General features: G+C 38.4%; 1 protein-coding gene across 1 annotated transcript in view; it reads right to left on the bottom strand.

Annotated features, from left to right (window-relative positions):
- The window catches only part of antxr1a (ANTXR cell adhesion molecule 1a), an 89529-nt gene that overhangs the window by 44532 nt on the left and 24631 nt on the right, over window positions 1-20366 (bottom strand). The window contains exons 10-13 of the mRNA XM_079827732.1: window positions 18707-18805; window positions 6218-6287; window positions 6027-6105; window positions 3466-3561 (exon numbers count right to left, since the gene is read on the bottom strand). Of these exons, the coding sequence (XP_079683858.1) occupies window positions 3466-3561; window positions 6027-6105; window positions 6218-6287; window positions 18707-18805 (344 nt within the window). The remainder of the gene's footprint in view (window positions 1-3465; window positions 3562-6026; window positions 6106-6217; window positions 6288-18706; window positions 18806-20366) is intronic.

Consider the following 20366-nt stretch of genomic DNA (forward strand, 5'->3'; position numbering starts at 1 on the left):
TTAGGGATGCACCGAATCCAGGATTCGGGTTCGGATTCGGCCGAATATTGGGCTTTTTGACGGGGTTCGGTTTCTGCCGAACCTCAGAATTTTTTTCCACCGAACCGAACCCTAGGTTTGCACTATGCGCCTCCGCTGGTCGAACATAATGACGCCGCCGTTGAAAGTGAAAATGGAACTCATGAACAGATAACGTGGCAGTATACTACTTTAAGTCAAAAGAAGGCGATTCAAGTCGAGCTACATGTTCAATTTGCAATGCCGATTTGTCTCGTGGTTGCAAGGACCCTAAACACATTTGCATATGAAACATCTGAAAGAATACGAGTTGTGCATGAGGGAATCTACAGACAGCAGCCAAAATGTATTTTATTTTACCATGCAAACAGATAATTTAACCAGATAAAATATAAATAAAAATAATAAAATAAATAGGCCTACACTAAATATTTTTCACTTAAATAATTACCAAATTAAGATGACAAAACGAAAATACACTGAATCCATTTTAAGCTTAGAAGAACCGGAATGTTTTTTTGTTTTGTTTTTTGTCAAATAAAAATAGCACGCTTACCTCAATCTACACTTTGTATGTTTTTTTCAGGGTTTTTTTAAGTAACATGTCTAAGTGAGGTGGGTTAGTCTGGAGCGCAGCCTGTTGACAGTTAAAACCACGGCAGAAAACACCCTCTCAATCCTTCTGTCTCCGCTGCGTGCAAGCCTCCAATGACAGCGCGCGCGCCCCCTGCGCTCTCCGTTGGGCTGTTCTTTGAAACGACAGAGGACGACTCGGGGTAATAGTTCTATAAACCATCAGGAAACAGCGGCGAGAAGAACTTTCGCGACAATGTTTACTTTAGTAAACTTGACCAAAACCACACTATTAAAAGCCTTAAACAAGGCTTCAGATGGCACTGATGTCCCGGGAATACAGAGATAACGCCCCGCTAGAGCGGCCAGCGCCTTTCATTTGCTTTCCACCAGTCAGGAGCTTGTACTGCTGCTGTATTTTTTATCGAAATGGTCCCACACAGTTAGCTTCTCCATTGCTTCATTTTGTGAGATATATCTGGTTTGTGGTTGCACATGTCGACGCGCTCCGTGAGGTAACAAATAACGCTATACAGCACCTTTCTTAACCATGTATCAAAAAAAACAAAACTTAAAAACATTTAAAACATTTAAAAAATGTATTAATCGGTCAAAGTTCTTACTTTCGGTTAACGGTTAAATGGTCAATAGCATCCCTACACTGCTGTGGACGTTGTTTACTTAATTCATGTGTTTACTGTGATAATGGACTGAGGATGGGAGTAGGATTCGGTATTCGGTTTCGGATTCGGCCGAATCTTAACCAGTGGATTCGGTATTCGGCCGAACCCCAAAAATCTGGATTCGGTGCATCCCTAATTCCAATACTCTACTTTTCATTGTTTTTCTATGTACATTTGCTAGATGTATGAGTGAACTCACATATTGCGTTTCGTGCATGAAAAAAGCATCCTAAAAAACCCAGTGCTTTTTTTGAATCCCCATAAAACCCCATAAAGCATTTCATTTTCTGTACAAAGTGATGTCAGGCCCCGCCCACGACTGCTGACAGACTCTGCTGTATTAGTATTAGCGTAACTAACCCTAATTTATAGATTATCATGACGGAACATGCTAATCGGTGACTTGAAGATAAGATGAAGTTAACGTCACATCTACTACATAAATTAATCAATGAACTATTCAGAAACGTTCTGCTGCATTCTACATGTTGTCACTTCTTCTTGAGTCTCGCCATCATTGTCCGACTCCGGTTTGAAACTCCGGCTTTTTGACATTTTCCGTGTGTGAGATTGTTTTGTTGTTGCCTGTTTTGTTCACTGAAAAAAATGGTGTTGGATTTACATGATTTAATCATGTACATCGGTTCCACATGATTCAATTAAGTTAAACAAACATAATTTGTTCACATAATTTCAACATAATGGAATTAAGTAATTTTTAAGTAACCGAATTGAGTAGTCTCACAATGATTTTAATATGGCTCCCTAACAACAGTGGTGCACACGGGGGCTTGAGACCCTGCCTCTTTAATCAAAACACATGTTTATTTTTATATATTTTTGTTGTCACTTGACTGATCTATAATACAGTACTCAGTAGCTTTCATTATATTTGCCAACAATAGCCTGCATATATGTGCTAAGTGTGAAATGCTATTTAATGACATGTGCTGAGTCAGTCCACAGCCTAAGCAATCGCTTCCGCTCTTCTCCACTATGGTAACCCAGTGTAATTTAAATGGTTTGAATAATTCCAACATAATTAAACATTAAACACTAATAAACAATATAAAGTCTCCCCCTTTTTCTCATTTTGCCCAAAAACACATAAAATAACACTTAATTTCAACAATTTTACTCTAGTCGTCAAGTCCCGAGCAAAGCATGCTGGGAACTACAGTTTCAGCAAAAATCATTTTCGAGTACTTAATTGGTTCACATTCACCCCAAATAATTTAATCTAGTAGATTGCACATTTTAGAGAATTACATTAATCGAAAGCAATGAAATCATGTTTAGAAGAGAAACACAAATTTGTTGCGTAGATCACAAATAATACGATTAAGTAAATTGGACAACATGTGTTTTCCTGTTTTTTCAGTGTTGTTTCCGGTATGCTGAAGCAAGAGCTATTGAAGCTCCGCCCTCTTCTAGAAAGGGGGCTGGGAGCACCCGCTCATTTGCATTTAAAGGGACACACAAAAACGGCATGTTTTTGCTCAACCCCCACAAAGTGGTAACATTCTATAAAAAATTATCTATTGGGTATTTTGAGCTAGAATTTCATCAAAGACTTATTTTACATCTTGTAAAAAGGGACATAATAGGAGTCCTTTAAAGGGAGTAAAAGTCATTTTACCAGGAAACTGCAGTGAATTTTAGCTACATTTTAGCAGATGTTGAGATTTAGCAGAAATGTGTGTAGTCACGTCCCATGAGACCAGGCGTGCATTTCCTATACAACAATGTAACTCTGATTAACTACCATAGAATTATAGCTAGCTATTCGCAATTGTTTCCCGAAACCTTAGAAACGTTGTCGAAAATCTGTTGTTCAAAGTTGGTTCAACAAGAACTGTCATGGTGGAGTAATAAATCTGCAAGTTAATCATTTCGAGATTATTATTCGAAACTAATGTGAGATTATTCCTGTAAATAATGAACATGGCATCTGAGGACTACTTCGCAATTTTTGTTCACCATTGTTTTTTTGTTTCCAGATGTTTGATTTGATACATTATCATTTAAATTTCCCCTGCAGAATAGAGCATGCACATTCATCCATTTAAGTTTTCATGAGTGTGCTGTGTAATTCTGCAGAGCAAGGTTTGCACACAAGTCCTAATATGTAGCAGCACATCTATTTGAGGAAACAGCACAGAAGTTGAGCTGTTTCACGCAGAGGACTCACCACAGTGCAGCAGAGAGGCCAGAACCACCACAGGAGAGCCAGAATCAGCAGTAGCATCACTATCAGTAGCGCTATGGCCAGGATCGTACCATCAGACTGCAGGAAGGAACAGATGAACAACACTCTGACTGGGACCGTTTTTTGTCATCACATCAGATCCAACATCATGCAGAAAAACATTTGGAAAATGTAATGGAACAAAAAGATGATGTCAGTCCTTCAACCTCCAGTTCAAACAATGGTTCCATGTAAGGGTGCTAGCTGTGAAAATAACAGGTGATGCATGACGACAGAGATTAATAAACGAGGGAATGAACTAAGTTACAAGGGATCTCACTGGGAGATCTCATAACCCATTGACTCTTTGGCTGGCGGGAAACATATTGTGCTCTTCTAAAGAGCTTTGACTGGCACCACTTTACAGGCATCAGACATTCCAGCAATCCTTTTAATAAATAGTTACTTTTTTCCCCCCTTTGTTTGCACAAAAGTTCCCAGCCCGCAGATTGTAGTTGGACCCTGTTATTTTCCTTTCACACATTTTTTTACTGAGTAATTTGGCTGCATTTTCAAAAGCAAAAATGCTGCAATAATGACTGTTAGCTAGAGAATCCATTTGAGTAATAATGATGCTTCTAGCATTGTAATTACTGGTGGTGCGGACTGCGGAGTAAATAAAACAACTAAAACGTACTCCAACGTGTAGAAGTACAGTTTGGTAAGCATCTCTTTTTAATGTAACATTGTCATTTTATGTAAAAATACACTTTCCTTAACTGTTTTATATAACCTGAAAGTTATATTTATAAAAGACTTTGTCCCTTTAAAACAGTTTTGATGTAGTTAGCTACTTTTCTATACTTGGCAAGCTATAGTTTAAAGGTACAATACACTCTCAGAAAAAAGGTACAGTGGAGACACAATTGTGTTCCTTGGGGAACAAAACGTATAACTGTAGGTAGCCTACACAATTGGTCCTACGGGTACAGTTATATCATTGTTTTCCTCTACTTGGAGCAGGGGTAGGCAAGTTTGGTCCTAGACAGTCGCTGTCCTGCAGAGTTTGGCTCCAACCCTAAAAGACGTCTATAAAAGTTCTTATTGAGAATTAACAGAGGTTTAGATGTTGATGTTGTATTGAAAATATTTGGTCACCATTAGGGTGATCAGTGTTTCATTTAGTTGGGCAGTTTGACTCTTGACTTTTTATGCGAGTTTGTGGTTTTTGTTACAGTATTAACAAAACACATAATCTGTTCAAATCAAAAATGTTAATAAATAATATTCACCAACAACTGTCTTGCCACAGATCAGACATTCTGAATTTGGATTTTTAAATGCATTCTAGGCTGTTTTTGTTTTTTTGACGCACACAGATATCAAGAATCAGCATATAAATCTCAACAATGGTGACATACCTAATGCTGCAATGCATGCTGGGAGCCATGAGTTTTATACTATGGGGGCTTAGTAGGGTTGGAGCTAAACTCTGCTGGACATCAGCTCTCTAGGACCGAACTTGCCTACCCCGACTTAGAGGTACAAAAATTTACTCTTAAGGGTACCGCCCCAGTGACAGCCACTTGTACCTTAAAAGGTACAATTTTGTACTCTTTTTTTGAGAGTGTACCAATCAAAAGTTTGGGGTCAGAATCAGATTTTTAGTTTTTTAAGAAATGGCTTGATCAAAAATGACTGTGAAGACATTTACAATGTTACATAACATTTCCATTTAAAATAAATGTTGTCAAAGAATACTGAAAAAAACAGTAACATTGTATTTTAGTGTTCTTGTTACACGTTACATATAATTACTGTTGTAATAACTATAAATTATGCATAATTACATGCAACTAACCCCAAACCAACCCCTATAGACAGAGCGGCACGATTTGTGACAAGGTGTACAGCAAAAAAGCTACAAAAAACCCTGTAACATAGCAGCTTTTAGACACTTTTCTGTTTTTTGTTATAAGTCAGAAATGACAATGAGGCCGCTTCACGCAATACAAAGTCAATGGAGAGTGTTGGATTGTTTCCCCCCTCTGTGTGGGCGTGGCCTAAATGTGCTCTGTCTCTATTCCTGACCCTATAGTAAGTAAATGTAGTTAATTTTTTATTATTTATTATTACTTAGTACTTAAATATATAATTACACTGTAACACGGACATATAATATAATAAAGTGTAACCAAAAAAACTTTCACACCTCCATACTCCAAAACCTCATCACTTTCCACACTTCAAGCAGCATAACCATTTTGAAATAATAATAATCAGAAATCAGATTAGAATGAGTTCTGAAGGATCATGTGACACTGAAAGACTGGAGTAATGATGCTAAAAATTAAGCTTTGCATAATAAAATATGAAAATAAGTCATTTTACTTTATTTTCTATTATAAATGCAGCCTTGTTGACCATAAGAATCTTCTTTCAAAAAAAATAATCTTATACTGGCTACAAACTTTTCAACAGTAGCGCAGCTGTCCCAACATTGGTTGTCAAACACAAAAACACAAAAAAATAAATAAAGAAAGATGAGTTTGAATAATACTTACACAGCTTACAGTGGTGATAGTAACCGAACTAGAGATAAAACTCAGGCCTTCGTTCATGCTAACGTAAAGGGAGGCTGCCCTGCAATACACATGGGAAAAAAATACTTAAGTCTTTTGTTCCTTCATGAGTACAGGCACAGTTAAAATTCTGTTACTAGAAAGAATGCAAAAGTTTTCGCTGGGACACTTACGTTCCCTCCTCTCGAAGAACAGGAGCTGGACATAGCAGATACGTGTCCTCCACTATCAATGGCTTCACCACTAATAAAAAAGAAAAATGCAGAATAACATTTCAAACTGCAAATCTGGAAAATACTGCATTAGAAGTCCTCATAGTTATTTTGTTTGATTGCTTGTTGCATAAGAGGTTAGTTGAGGACAGACTGCATATCATTTTTACTTGTTGGAAACCCACTACATTTTTATCACCCTGGATTTGAAAGTTAACATTTCAATCTAATGGGCACTGCTTCTAGTAGTGGCTAATGCTCAGGGCTAGAAACTAAAAGCTTCCCATGACCTTTCAGTATTGGGCTCTTAAGCAAGGCATTTAACCACTAGTGACCCTAAAGTATCCGAATGGAAGAGAAGTGAGCCAAGGATTACAGAACAGGAGAAATGGGGTCAGAGATTCAGAGCCTCTGACTGTCAAAAGCCTCCAACTGAGAAGCCAGTGGAAGCCAAAAATAACAAATGACTACAGATGTAAAGGTACATTCTTTGTAAACTTTGCAATTTTGTATCAAGCAATTGCCACTCCAAGAAATCCAATGGACAGGAGGTTGATTGGCACTTTTTACACAGCCAAAGCATGCAGAAGGAAATGTACAAATATGACACTTCGGCTTTTTCCTTTATCCTGTAGAAAGCTGTTTGCTGGTGTAGGCGGTTGGTTAAAATCCCAAAGAACCCGAATTCTGGCAGAGGGTCTTGTTGTCATTGCACTTTAATGGGATGTTTACCCATAGGCATAGCACATGAGGGAAAGTCATGTTTTACTACTAAGTAAAGACGTGCACATGGTTTCGACTTGCGTGATAAATCAATAAGAATTACTGTTGGTACCAAATTGCATCCTAGCCTTTCGAGAAGGAAATTACCAGCACTGGGCTCAAGCCTAAGGGATGAATTTAACAGCTTATTATGCAATCATCCAATTGCTTGAGGATTTTTTTGAGGTTAAAGAAAGGAAATGCAAGTCATGGACAGCTAGTCTAGACACCCGCAAACCGCCCCCAGTCCATTCACTGACCGTCAGTCGCATGCACACAAGCAAAAGCCATTGAAGAAGAAGCATTTTCTGGATTTTCCAATGTTTGCAAGGTTAGCGGTATCAAATCTTCAAAAGATGTTCAGAGTTTGGTGCATAAAAATGGATGTATGAGCAGCATTGACCGGAAATGGCAAGCGACTATTTAGTGAACTGGCCTGTAACCCCTATAAGGTCCATCCTTATTGTTTACATAATTTGTTGGTGATTTCTTCTGCATCTGTACATTTTTTCCCACACTGATCTATTAATGTGATATCAACTATTTAAGATTTATTCATTGCTATGGAAGCTTTTTTCTGCCACAGAATAAAAAATAAAAAAGGTATTTGCACCTTTTTATCTCACAATTCTGACTTTTTATCTCAGAATTGCGATATAATGTCGCAATTGTGAGTTATAAAGTCAAAGTTGCATGTTATAAAGTCAGATTTGTGAGTTTATATCTTGCAATTGTGACTTTATAACATGCAATTGCGACTAGGCCTGTCACGATAACAAATTTTGCTGGACGATAAATTGGCCAAGAAATTATTGCGATAAACAATAATATTGTCGTTCTGAGACCATTTTCATCTAAAATAATGATAATGGCATAATAATGCAGGTACACCTTTTCAAAGATCAATAAACTTTTATTTCTAAAGACTATTTAACACTCAAAACGGAAAGCATTTTAAATATCCATAATAAATGAACAAAACAACCAAAACAAAAAAAGCAATGGACTCTCAGTCTGTTAACAAAAAAAAATGCACTTGAATAAACAGCTGGAAAACTGCAACGGATGATTGTGTTTTAGGCAGTGCTGGGAATCGATGAATTTTTTTTACTAATTAATCAAAAAATGTTCTATAATTAATCACGATTAATACATTTTTAATGTTTTGGTATTGTAATAATTTCAGTTACTCTCCAAATTAATGTAGAAACAATTTATTGACAGCTTATTTTAAATATGTGTTGTAATGGCATGTTTTTATGAATGAAGGCCAGTCTCACTGATGCTAATGTCTCTATGAAACATTAATGACGTTACATTACAGAATAACTGAAAGCTACCAATTTCAACATTTATTAGGCTTTAAAAAAACACTTTTAATTGAAGTGAACTTAAAACAATCTTTATATAACCCCATTATAATAAATGTTATATTTACCTGTGCCTTCCCTGTTAGACATATACAGAAATGTAATAGTAATCAAACACCTATCTTAACTGCATAAATAATAAATTAAATATAGATTAATCATCATTAAAGCTACAATTTTCTCTGTTCCCGTTGTTCTTTGATGAACATTAATGACAGGCATCATCAGTGCTCCTGTCACTTTAAGAACAGCCTCTGACGAACATGACGCGGATCTCATGTGCTGTCCCGCGCATCTCATTTCCTCACAACTCTTTAAGTTCATTTAAGACGTTATTTAACTAATTTAAGACTCCTAATATGAGAATACTCAAATTTCTCTGTGTTGTTGTTATTGTTTGTTCAAGAGCAAAAGAGAACTCGATGTGAGCAGGAGACTGACACGAGTCTGTCTGTGCGTCGAGTGTGTGTGTGTCAGAGTGTCCCTCGATTAGCTGACATGAGACGCAGCCACACAGATAGGACACTGACATACAGTGTGTTCTCTTGTGTCTTGTTGCTCTTGGAAGCATTTACATGTATACGAGCGTGATCATATAATGTAAAGCTCGGCAAAAATGGATATAAAAACGGACGCTGGAATTATTGCGGCCGGAAAAATGATCAAGCTCATTTTTTTAATTGTGCGATTAATTGATTTATTGACTTTCGCGACAGGCCTAATTGCGACTTTATGTAAGTTATGTAAACTCGCAATTGTGAGATAAAAAGTCATAAATATCCTTTAAAATGTTTTATTCTGTGGCAGAAACAAGCTTCCGTAGATTGCTAAATGGCACATTAAATAAAATTAATGGACCCTTTTCACATTTCGGGGTTCCCATTTGTCCCAACAGCAAAATAGTGTTTCTATGACTTTCCAAAAGAGGAAAAAATTCGGAGAGATTGATTACGTTGGTCAGAAAAGAGAAAGATGTCAAATTTGCTGTCTCCCTCAGCTGTTGTCTGAGACCTTCAAAGTGTGAGAGACCACAAACATGACAATAAAAAAATCATAGATTTAACAGTTTTGTTCCTGTAGTGTTTGAAGTGCCGCAATCTATAACCAAGACAGCACAACACACACTAACAGATTCCATTCACAAACCAAACAGATTCCCGACTGTAAACATGGGAAATCTTGCAAAATCCACGTGGTCAAACGTGACTTTAGAGTAAACACACATGGAGGATGACAAGCAAGAAGAAATGGCGGTAAGTGTTTTTTACAGAAAATTTTCGGGGGGAAAAAGAAAATGGTTTGGATTAAGTCGTTTTGCGCTTCCGTCAGCACGCTTTCTGATTGGGTATCATTTCATTCCACGTGACAATCTACAGAGCATGTGTGTTTGTCCTCAGGATTCCCCCCACACAACAGAATTTGAGATCGGTGTTTCTCCGACGTTCTTCCGAGCAGAGTCAATCACTCTTAAAGCAGCACTAGGTAGTTTTTGCTCTCGGGGTCCCCCTACAGTTGGGAAACAGTATTGTCATCTACTACTGTCATAAACTGTCATTCTACATCAGTGGATGCATCGCACGTGCATTTGTTGACATGACAACTATGATAGCCCTGAACACTGCGGGAGGAGTTCACCTGTCAGTCGAAGGAGTTCACATGCAGGTGTTCTGCTTGCGTCGCGTGTGAAATGTCTTCATCCCAGGTACAGTGGCATATGTTTCAGCTTGTCATATGAATATAATTTCATGGGTTTTATTTTTTTCAAACGCCAAATGATCGCGATTCTCACGTTTACAAGCCAGCGTCATTATAGTAGCCTAGTCTATTGGTTACCGTTTTACAGAATCTATATGATACTTCAATTCAATGTTTGAGTGGTAGGTAATAACCATATATCGTCAATATTATAATATCAAGCTACCCTAGATGAATCTGCAAATTTGAAAAATCGATTTGCATTATAGCTTGAGGCAAGACAAATAAACCAATATCACAGACATGTTAGGTATCCTAAAATATGATTTTGTACGTCTTACGTATTTACTTGCAAGAATGTAGCCCCTCCTCCTTCAGCTCACGCCAACGAGCAAACGCTGGCCCAATGTTGATCGTCGTCCTGCCTTTAATCCGATCACTTTCTCGTTTCCACTTTTTGCTTTCCTCCGACAAAACCTTTGCTTTCTTATTTTTCTGTGCTGCTTCGGCCATGACTATAACATTCTGGAAACAAATGATAGTTTGGCTCGCACGTCCGAATTTAAGGAAGTGGGGGTGGTGGTGGAAGTGACGTATACATGCCGTAAAGCAGTCGAATTTTGTAGTTCTTTTTTTTCTCGGGTTACTACCCGAAACCCGAAGTTTAAAAGTACGATTAAAAACGATACAGACCCCGTCAGGCTATGGCAGACGTGTCATTCAACCTATTGTAAGTCGATGTATCATCACAAGAGGTTTGAAAATATATTATAAAGGTTGAAAAGTTACCTATTGCTGCTTTAAGGCCGGGACACACCAAGCCAATGGCCGTCAGGCAATGTCAGGCCGTTTTTGAGTGGCTTGAATCAGCATCAGGCCATCGGTGAGAGAGAACTCTGAATGGCTTAGCGATCAAGTCAGCGCACGAGAATAAAAGCGAAAGGGATGAAAGTGAGCAAAGAAGTCAAGATGGTACAGACAGAAGGCTGAGCATTTAAATGCACTAATATTTTCATAATAACATGAGATGCCTGAAATGAAGAAAGTGATGAGCATGATTGATATTCAAAATGGTAAGTAAGCGCTGCTTTGTTTACAGTTTATATATCTGCAGTCCTAATTTTGGCTTCCTTTTTTGAATGTCAAAAATACCTGCTGATATATTTACTTACATGCCGACTCAGAACGCACGTGCTAGTTGGCAGTCGCCTTTAGTCCTTTTGGTGTGTTCTAGAGCCGTTTTTTGGGCGGGACGCAGCCGGCGCGAGGCTACAAAACAGTCAGCTTTTGCCAGCGCTAATTCTTTGATGTTGCTTGGTGCGTTCGCGTCTTTTGCAGCGTCTCGCGCATGACTAGGGTTGGGAACCGAGAACCGGTTCTTATGCAGAACCGAAACTGATTTTTGAAAAATACCAGATCCGCGCGAAATTCCTACGTTTTGGTTCCGAAAACGGTTCTGGTGCAATGTGTGTGCGATGCGCTGGAAGCGTATCCTTTAATAGCGAGTGACAGCCAGTGTTGCCAAGTCCATGGTTTTCCCGTGGAATTGGGCTACTTAAACACTGAACTAGCAAAAAGTTCACGTCCGAGGCCTACACGGAAGACAAGAACTTGTGGAATAATGTCGTTATTTTGATATTTTTTTTCGCACAAAAACTATTGTCGTCGCTTCGTAAAATTATTGTAGAGCCACTGTAGTGAGATGGACTTTGCAACAACGTTTTTAGTGCCTTTTATGGGTCTTGTGAGTGTGAATGTACTGAATGCCAATGGAGGCCTATCTGAGGCCTTTCTCAGCCATCAGCTTTCAACAAAAATATCTTAATTTGTGTTCCGAAGATGAACGGAGGTCTTACGGGTGTCGAACAACATGAGGGGGAGTAATTAATGACATCATTTTCATTTTTGGGTGAACTAACCCTTTAATTAGAAGAAATATTATGCACTTCAAGAGCTACATCTTCCCTTCAGCCTTGAGCTCAGAGTAAGTGGAACAGGTTGTGCATGATGGACATTATCATTCATCGACAGGATATACACTCTAGAGTTTACAGTGGTCAAGAGTAAATAAACAGCAGGCGTAAACAGAGTAAATTTGATGCAGGTTTGGAAATTTGCCTTTAGGATGGGAAAGTGGGAACGGTTTGCTGAAGGGTGGACAGAAAAGAAAATCTAATTTTTTTGGTTTGTTGTTTTTTTTTTTTTCAAATTACTTCCGTGACACAGTTACACTCATTAAGCGGATGTTCTGATTATCGGACACAAACACTTAGCATGGTGCAACGTTTGAAATGTCCAGTTTTAATCAAAGCAAAGACAGGCAAGACGTGAAGCACCAAAGCTGGTACCTATTACTGATACTGTAAAATAAGATTGAAGACAGATGACTGGCTTTGATCTCACAACCAGCGCCAATTTTAATGAAATTACGATAGTTTGTAATAAAATGAGACCCTCCCTTAAGGTTTAATACCATTACAGTATCGTGGCATATGAACTGTCAACATAGAATCACTTTAATAGTTTCACTTCAAAAGGAAAGTTGCCAGGCAATTAACAGCAGATTTTGTTAAATATCCAATGCATGCAGATCTTTTCTATAACTGCCTTAGTAATTAATTTGTGCCATCATGGATGGGACATATGTGAACCTTGGCAGAAAACATCTCTTTGTTTTTGTAAAGGCAAAGCTTTTTGTAAATGTTCTCAAGTGGTGACACCAAAACACGTCCCAGGTCTGTTCTGAGAGTGTAAGATATATTGCCACCAACACAATCTCATGGCAATTTATAACTATTTTACGTTTTGGCAATTTGGCAGCTAATTCGTATGAATTTGTATGAATTTGTATGTTTTCTTGCTTAGTGACGGTAATGTTTAGAGGTGGACCTTCATGCTTTTCAAATAATCATATGAATCAAATCATGCAACTTCATACAAAAAAGATTGGTTGGGTTGCCACTTGACGTCCAATAGACCCTTTTCACGGACTATGATGACGTGTTTTAATGGTCATCAATATCGTAAATCCACTTTTTTTTTTTATTATGTATGCACATTTATAACACTAATACTTTGTATTATTTTACTTTTGCATCAAATTACAAAAAAATAACAAGTTACCGCTGCTGTGAAGGTGTTTCTAATACAGCGTCAATGGGAGTGATGGTAAAAATTAACATATTTCTCTCTTTTCACTGCCGTTATCAATATCACTCTATTTTTTCCCTCTTTTTGAAAGTTTTGAAATCAGTTTTCAGAGTTTGTCTTTTGGTATTTGAGCAAATGGGGACACAAAAAAATGAATTTAATGTGTACTCTCATTCACCGCTATAAAAGTTAACCCAACTATTACCACTTCCACTCTGAGAAACCCAGAAATGTGAAAAGGGTCTATGTAATGTCTGAATCCTGAAGCAAAAATCAATTGAGATTCACAGCCATAGAATACTTCTGCTAGCATACTAGTTTAACTCTTTCCCTGCCATTGACTGAATTTTCCAGCATTCAGTTTTCACTGTTATACAGTAGGGGGGCGCTATGACATCTTCTGAAAGAGTACTGAATCTCCTGATCCGAACACATGAGAAGAAGAAGCAGAAACAAGTGATATCATATGCAAGCAGATGCATATGTAAAATAACGCGAGACTCAACATTAAACAGCATATAAATCAAAACTGCTTCATGTTACAGAATGAAATGACTATCCAGGACGAGCCATAGGACTGTGAAGCTGTGGGGGTGTTGATGGACTCGATCTACACCATTCTGTGGTTTGATCATCGTTCTGAATCCCATATGAGCATAATCTTTGACAAAAACACAACTTTTCTCAGCTTTTTGCTCAGAATGTTGCTTTTTTTATTAAACTTACCTGCATTCAAATGAATGCATAAAAGCTAGAATAAAACAGTTTTTTTTGCTTAAAAACAGAGGGTCTGTTCTTTCTTTTGATGTATTGGATGTTCAGATATTCATTCAACTAAATATTCTAGGGGCCATGAAACTTTTGTGAAAATAATCAAATGCTGGAGCTGGCAACTTTTTTGAAAAACACTGGCTGGGAAAGAGTTAATTTCATTGTGCCTATGACTATGGCTCTGCAACACTATAGTGTGCAAGAAAGGACGCATATCCTGTTTAAAGCGAGACCTACAGTAAAAACTGCAAGGGGTCGAGCTGACATTTGCCTGACGGGCTTTGCCAACTCTGTTTGCCTCTTGTGTGGCAGCGTATCTTTCTTATATCTCCTTCAGTTGGCAGGAATCCATCCTGTAAAACTCCTAATATAACCTTTAAAAACTGCTATTAGCCAAAAAACAATTGGGACTGGCATTTGTCTTGGCAAGCTCTGTCGTTCCAGGGTTACTATGAAAATTAGTCTGCTGCGTTCGGTGGAAAAATGATAGCTAATCAAAAGGTTTTATAGATTCTGACTCAAATCATTCCAACCATATGGTAATTACGCAAGGAAGTCACGGAAATGTCTTATATAAGACTGCTGTCATCCCACATAACATTTAACCCCCGTTTAATAGTCTTTATTGAGCCAGTGATGTGTTCAGCATACATGTTCTTTGTAATACAAGACCAATTCAGAATTGTCGGCTTAAAGGAATAGTTCATCCAAAAATGATAACTCAAGTCATTCCATACCTGTATGGCTTTCTTTTTTCTGTGAAACAGAAAACATCTTTTCTACCAAACAACTGTTCAAAACGTTACCAAAGAGCTTCAAAAAGGACAAGTAGATGAGGGAGACGTTCCTGTTTACACCTGGTGTTTAAATCAGTCTCCTTTGTCCACTTTCAACCACTCCTGTCCTGATTTCTTTGAGGGGAGGGTCTATGTGTGGGCTGTATGGCCTTTTTCAGATCTTTCAATCTAATGGATAAAATAATCTCGCTCAATTGATATATGAACGCGCCCGGAGACGATGGAAAAACACACAGAGCAGCAGCTTTCTTTCTGCTCTGACAGCCGCAAAACCAGCCGAACACTAAGTGTGTGTTATAAATCAGGAATGGTGAGGGAACATTGTGATTGGTACATATTTCGCCTTCAAACCAAACTTGGGTCTCCAGCAGTCAAAGTTTAGATCCCGTCTGGCTAGCGCGCTTCAGATAATGTTTACGCATTAGGTCAGTAGGCAGAGATTAGGCGGTCTTTTGTGGCTGTTTGAACACATTACACATTACGAAAGTAATCCGGTCGAATGCACTTTCGTCTACCTCTGGAAGTGGTCGAAAGTGGACAAACTCAAAAAGTTTCAGACCCCGTTTACACCTGTTTTAGTGTCATCCACTTGTGATCCAATAGACCAAAATGCATCTTAATACCAGGTGTAAACAGGGACATAAATTAGGTTAGTTTAGGGCTACGTCTACAGTAATCCGGATAGATTTGAAAACTGAGTTTTCGTTTCAAAACGCTCTATGTTCACACTAACGTTTTCCAAAAGTTTCTCATCCACACTGAAACGTCAGTAAACGCAAAATTCAACTGACTGCGCATGCATAAAACTTCATAAAAGCTCACTGAGATGATACAGGCATCATAACGTTATCACACAATTCTTCTGGCAGGATCATTTTATTTAGCAAAATATCTCACATTCACTGATGCGTCCAGGTCGCACTTGGTCAACCATTATTATGTTTGGTCTAAAACACAACTCCACTCCTGTTTTGCCACAGGACAGCAAAATGTGAGTACATTTTCTGTCATCCTTGCAGGACTGTGATATGAAGTGCGTAAAGTAACATATTTTAGCAACTGTGTGAAAGTGAATAGTACATAACTGGCACAATAGCGGTATAAACATACAAATCTATTGGTACAATATGCGTCACATGACTAAACATCGCCATCGTTTACACATTTTTTGGAGAGCGTTTTCAAAAAGCTACGTTTTCATTGACTTAAAACGCCGTCTCAGTGTGAACGGACGGCCAAAACGGAGAGATAAAGATGCCTTTTCAAAAGAAAACGTATTAGTGTAGACATGGCCTAGGTCAACTTTATTATCCCCAAGGGGCAATTTGTTTCATTAATCCATACAATCAGCAAAAACAAACAAACACACAACAACACGACACACAAAAAAAATTTAGTCCATATTACTTGGGTGCTATATTTGAAGTCTTTTGAAGCCAGATAGATAGCTTTGAGGAAAAAACAGACCGAAACTTAAATCACTATTAGTCTTCACTAACAGCTCTCGAACTAAATATGGCTGTGGCGAGGATTGCGAGCGAGAGACGTGGGAGGAGCGAGCGAGACCGGTGTGTGATTGAGAATAACCGTCACCTGCGAGGCACACCGAGTCCTCGAGTGAGGGAGATTAGATTAGATTAGATTAGATTAAACTTTATTGTCATTACACAAGTACAAGTACAAGGCAACGAAATGCAGTTTAGGTCTAACCAGAAGTGCAATAGCAGCAAGTGCAGGATATACAACGTTTGCATAAGTGCAGGTCATGGATATGTACTGAGTATATATAAATATATCTATAAATAGAGAGATGGTTATTACTATAAACAGAATTTACAGGTGAATATGTACAGTGAATAATATACATATGGTTATTACTATAAACAGAATTTACAGGTGGATATGTACTATGAATATAATATAATATACAGATGGCTATTACTATAAACATAATTTTACAGATAGAGGTATACAATGATATGTTAGGCTAAAATGAGGAATATGGCAGTGGATTAAGGTGGTGCAATAAATTATGGACAGAAGCTATCCGAAAAAAAAAAAAGTGTAAAAGTGCAGTGGAAAGTGATTGCATATTACAGTTAGAAGTACGGTGCAAAATGCAAATGTAAACAGTTGGTACTATAAATAACAGTCGGCAGTGCAAATGAGCATAATACAGTTAAGGTATGGTAGTGCAAAATGAATAAGTAAACAGTTGTGACTGTAATAAACAGTCGGTAGTGCAAATAACAAAGTGAAGGCGGATGTGAGGTAGGAGAGTTATCAGTATATGAGGGAAGTGGATCAGCGGAGGTTTGAGTTCAGTAAAGAGACAGCTCTGGGGAAAAAACTGTTCTTTAGTCTGCTGGTCCTGGTCCGGTGGATCCTGAAACGCCTGCCGGAGGGCAGGAGAGAAAACAGTCTGTGGGCTGGGTGAGAGGAGTCCTTGAGGATGCTGCGAGCTCGATGCAGGCAGCGTTTCCTCTGGATGTGCTCGATGGCAGTTAGTGGAGTCCCTGTGATGCGCTGGGCAGTTTTCACCACCCGCTGCAGTGCCTTGCGCTCCGCAACAGAGCAGCTCCCATAATACACTGCAACACAGTTGGTCAGGATGCTTTCTATTGCGCAGCGATAGAAGTTCACCAGGATGGCCGAGGAGAGCTGATTCTTCCTCAGTGTCCTCAGGAAGAAGAGGCGCTGGTGAGCCTTCTTGACCAGGCTGGAGGTGTTGGTCGTCCACGACATGTCCGCCGAGATGTGGATCCCCAGGAACTTGAAACTGGAGACACGTTCAACAGCCATGATGTGGATGGTGTCGTGTGTGCCTCTTGACTCCTTCCTGAAGTCCACGATGAGCTCCTTCGTTTTGGTGGTGTTGAGGAGCAGGTTATGTGCACCATGTGGTCAGGTGCTGGATCTCCTCCCTATAGGCAGTCTCATCGTTGTTGCTGTTGAGACCAATCACCGTTGTGTCGTCCGCAAACTTGACGATAGAATTAGATCCATACACAGGCTTGCAGTCGGCGGTGAAGAGGGAGTAGAGAAACGGGCTTAGCACACCCGGAGGCATATAAGGATGAGCGACACCGGTGAAGAACGAGAGAGGACCAGACCTGGACTATACATTGTCTTGTTTACGTTTTGCTATGTGTGTGTGCGGCAGTCGTCCGTGAGGGGCCGCCGCTTTTACTTTCAGCTTGTTTGTTTATTTGATTAAAGTGTCTTTAAAAGTTCGCCGGTTCCCGTCTCCTTCTTCCCTGAACAAAGAACTGTGTTACAATGGCACTTTACGAAAACCAATGACGGTTGATATTACTGACATGCATCGGTCAGAGGTCACTCTTTCGCCGGAACTCGACTCGCGTACGGCCGTTACCGGAAGCCAGTGATTATAGTTCAAAGTTATAAATATGGCTATTTTTCTTACAAAAACACATGGCTTCACTTCAGAAGGCCTTTATTACCCCCCTGGAGCCATTTGGATTACTTTTATGATGGATGGATGGATGGATGGATGCGCTTTTTTGGGCTTCAAAATCTCAGTTACCATTCACTCCCATTAGAAAGCTTGTAAGAGCCAGGATATTTTTTATATAACTCTGATTGTGTTTGACTTAAAGAAGAAAGTCATATACAGGATGGCTTGAGGGTGTGTAAATTATGGGATAATCTTTTGGGTGAACCCTTTAACCACATAAATTACATATTGTACACTATGTTTATGGTGCTTCTTTGGTGTCTTTTTGTAGCTTGACAGTTTGTGGTGAACTGTACTCTATGAACCGTACTTATGTGAAATGATTCTTTAAAGAATGAATTTTGTGTTCCATGGAAAAAATAACACCATACAATTTTGAAACGATATGAGGGTGAATACATAATTGCCAGAAATGCATTGTACTTACTTCTGGTGAGGGTGTCATTTATTCGGAAGCTACAAAGAACCTTGTCCACATTTCTAGCATGAAGAAATCCATTTCCTCTAACAACAACTTGGAATGACTCTATAAAACAGGAAGTTAAAACATAACAATGTTAAATGATGTAGCATATTTTGAAAGACACTTATCAGATCCATCAATACAAGATATATTTTAAGATTTATTTTCTAAAGGAGGAAGACATTTTTGGCGTAAAGCATAATATATGATAGCATCATCAATATTTTGCTTTAAGGTGTGGTCACATTAGCAAAACTTTAGTTAAAATATACAAGCAAAAAAAAGGTCTGTTGAATATTGTTAATAGGCGTGAACTGTTTCCCCAGAAATCCCGCCCTGCAACCACTGTCATTGGCTGGGTTTACAGTGACGGGTAGGTTTAGGGATCAGGGTTGGGTGTAGGCAAACATTATTGTGATTGACACGGCCAATGAAATGTTTAGAATCGGCTCTAGGGTGCAGTTAATAGTGTAGAGTTTGTAAGAAGCTGTTGCAAAAACTGCCTGGGGAAATGTTTTGTTCTTACTACTAAATATTATGCATTTATATATTATTACATTTGTTAAATTTAATTTAAGTGCCTTTTCAGCCTCCTTATTAGCATATTTCAGTAATGGTAGACATTCTACTGTATTTTGATGCTCCCCAACACACATTCTACTGATGAAGTAACTTTACAACTACATGTCTAGCTAACTAACACTCATTTTGAGCATTAGTAAAGTGTAAGGAGTCACACTTTAGATTAGGGTCCAATTCTCACTATTAACTAACTATTAACTACGACATTCGCTTCAATAAACACCTACTTACCACTTATTAATAGTTAGTAAGGTAGTTGTTACGTTTAGGTATTGGGTAGGATTAAGGGATGTAGAATAAGGTCATGCAGAATAAGCCATTAATATGTGCTTTATAAATACTAATAAACAGACAATATCCTAGTAGTATGCATGCTAATAAGCAACTAGTTCATAGTGAGAATTGGACCCTAAACTAAAGTGTTACCCTGTTAGGTTAGGGTTAGTAGAATGAGGGTTTAGGCCTACACGACAAAGATGTACTTTTCGTGTACAGACCCCGTTCACACGGAAAACGACTAAAAACGCTGTATACTGCTGTCAGGCCAGTAGTTGGTGATGTCACTTTATATATAGAAACACTACACGCTTATAGACTGAACACGTAACATGCATGCGCATGTCGTCAATGTTTTTCACAAATTGAAACTTTTGTGTAAATGAAAGGCCAAAGAAAAGTTTTCAGTTTTTAGTTGAAAATGGTGCTCTGTAAACAGCCCCTACGTTGACATGTAGTTGCAAAGTTACTTATAGTCAGTAGAATGTCTGTTGGGGAGCATTAAAATAAAGTGTTAGCAGATATTACGCAGATGGTCTACTAAAACTCTAATGAGAGTTAGTTGACATGTAGTTGCAAAGTTACTTATAGTTAGTATAATGTCTATGGAAGACTATCAAAGTATTACCAAGTAATGTATTATATAAATCCACTTGGTTAAATGTGTGTAGTTTAAGTGTGTTGTTTTGAAACACCAACAAACCTCACTTTTTGATCAAACTAAATCAGACCTTTTAGTCTGGAGGATTGTTCGCTACTATTAAAC

The sequence above is a fragment of the Gobio gobio genome (assembly GCF_949357685.1).
Source record: "Gobio gobio genome assembly, chromosome: 10".
NCBI classification, from domain to species: Eukaryota; Metazoa; Chordata; class Actinopteri; order Cypriniformes; family Gobionidae; genus Gobio; species Gobio gobio.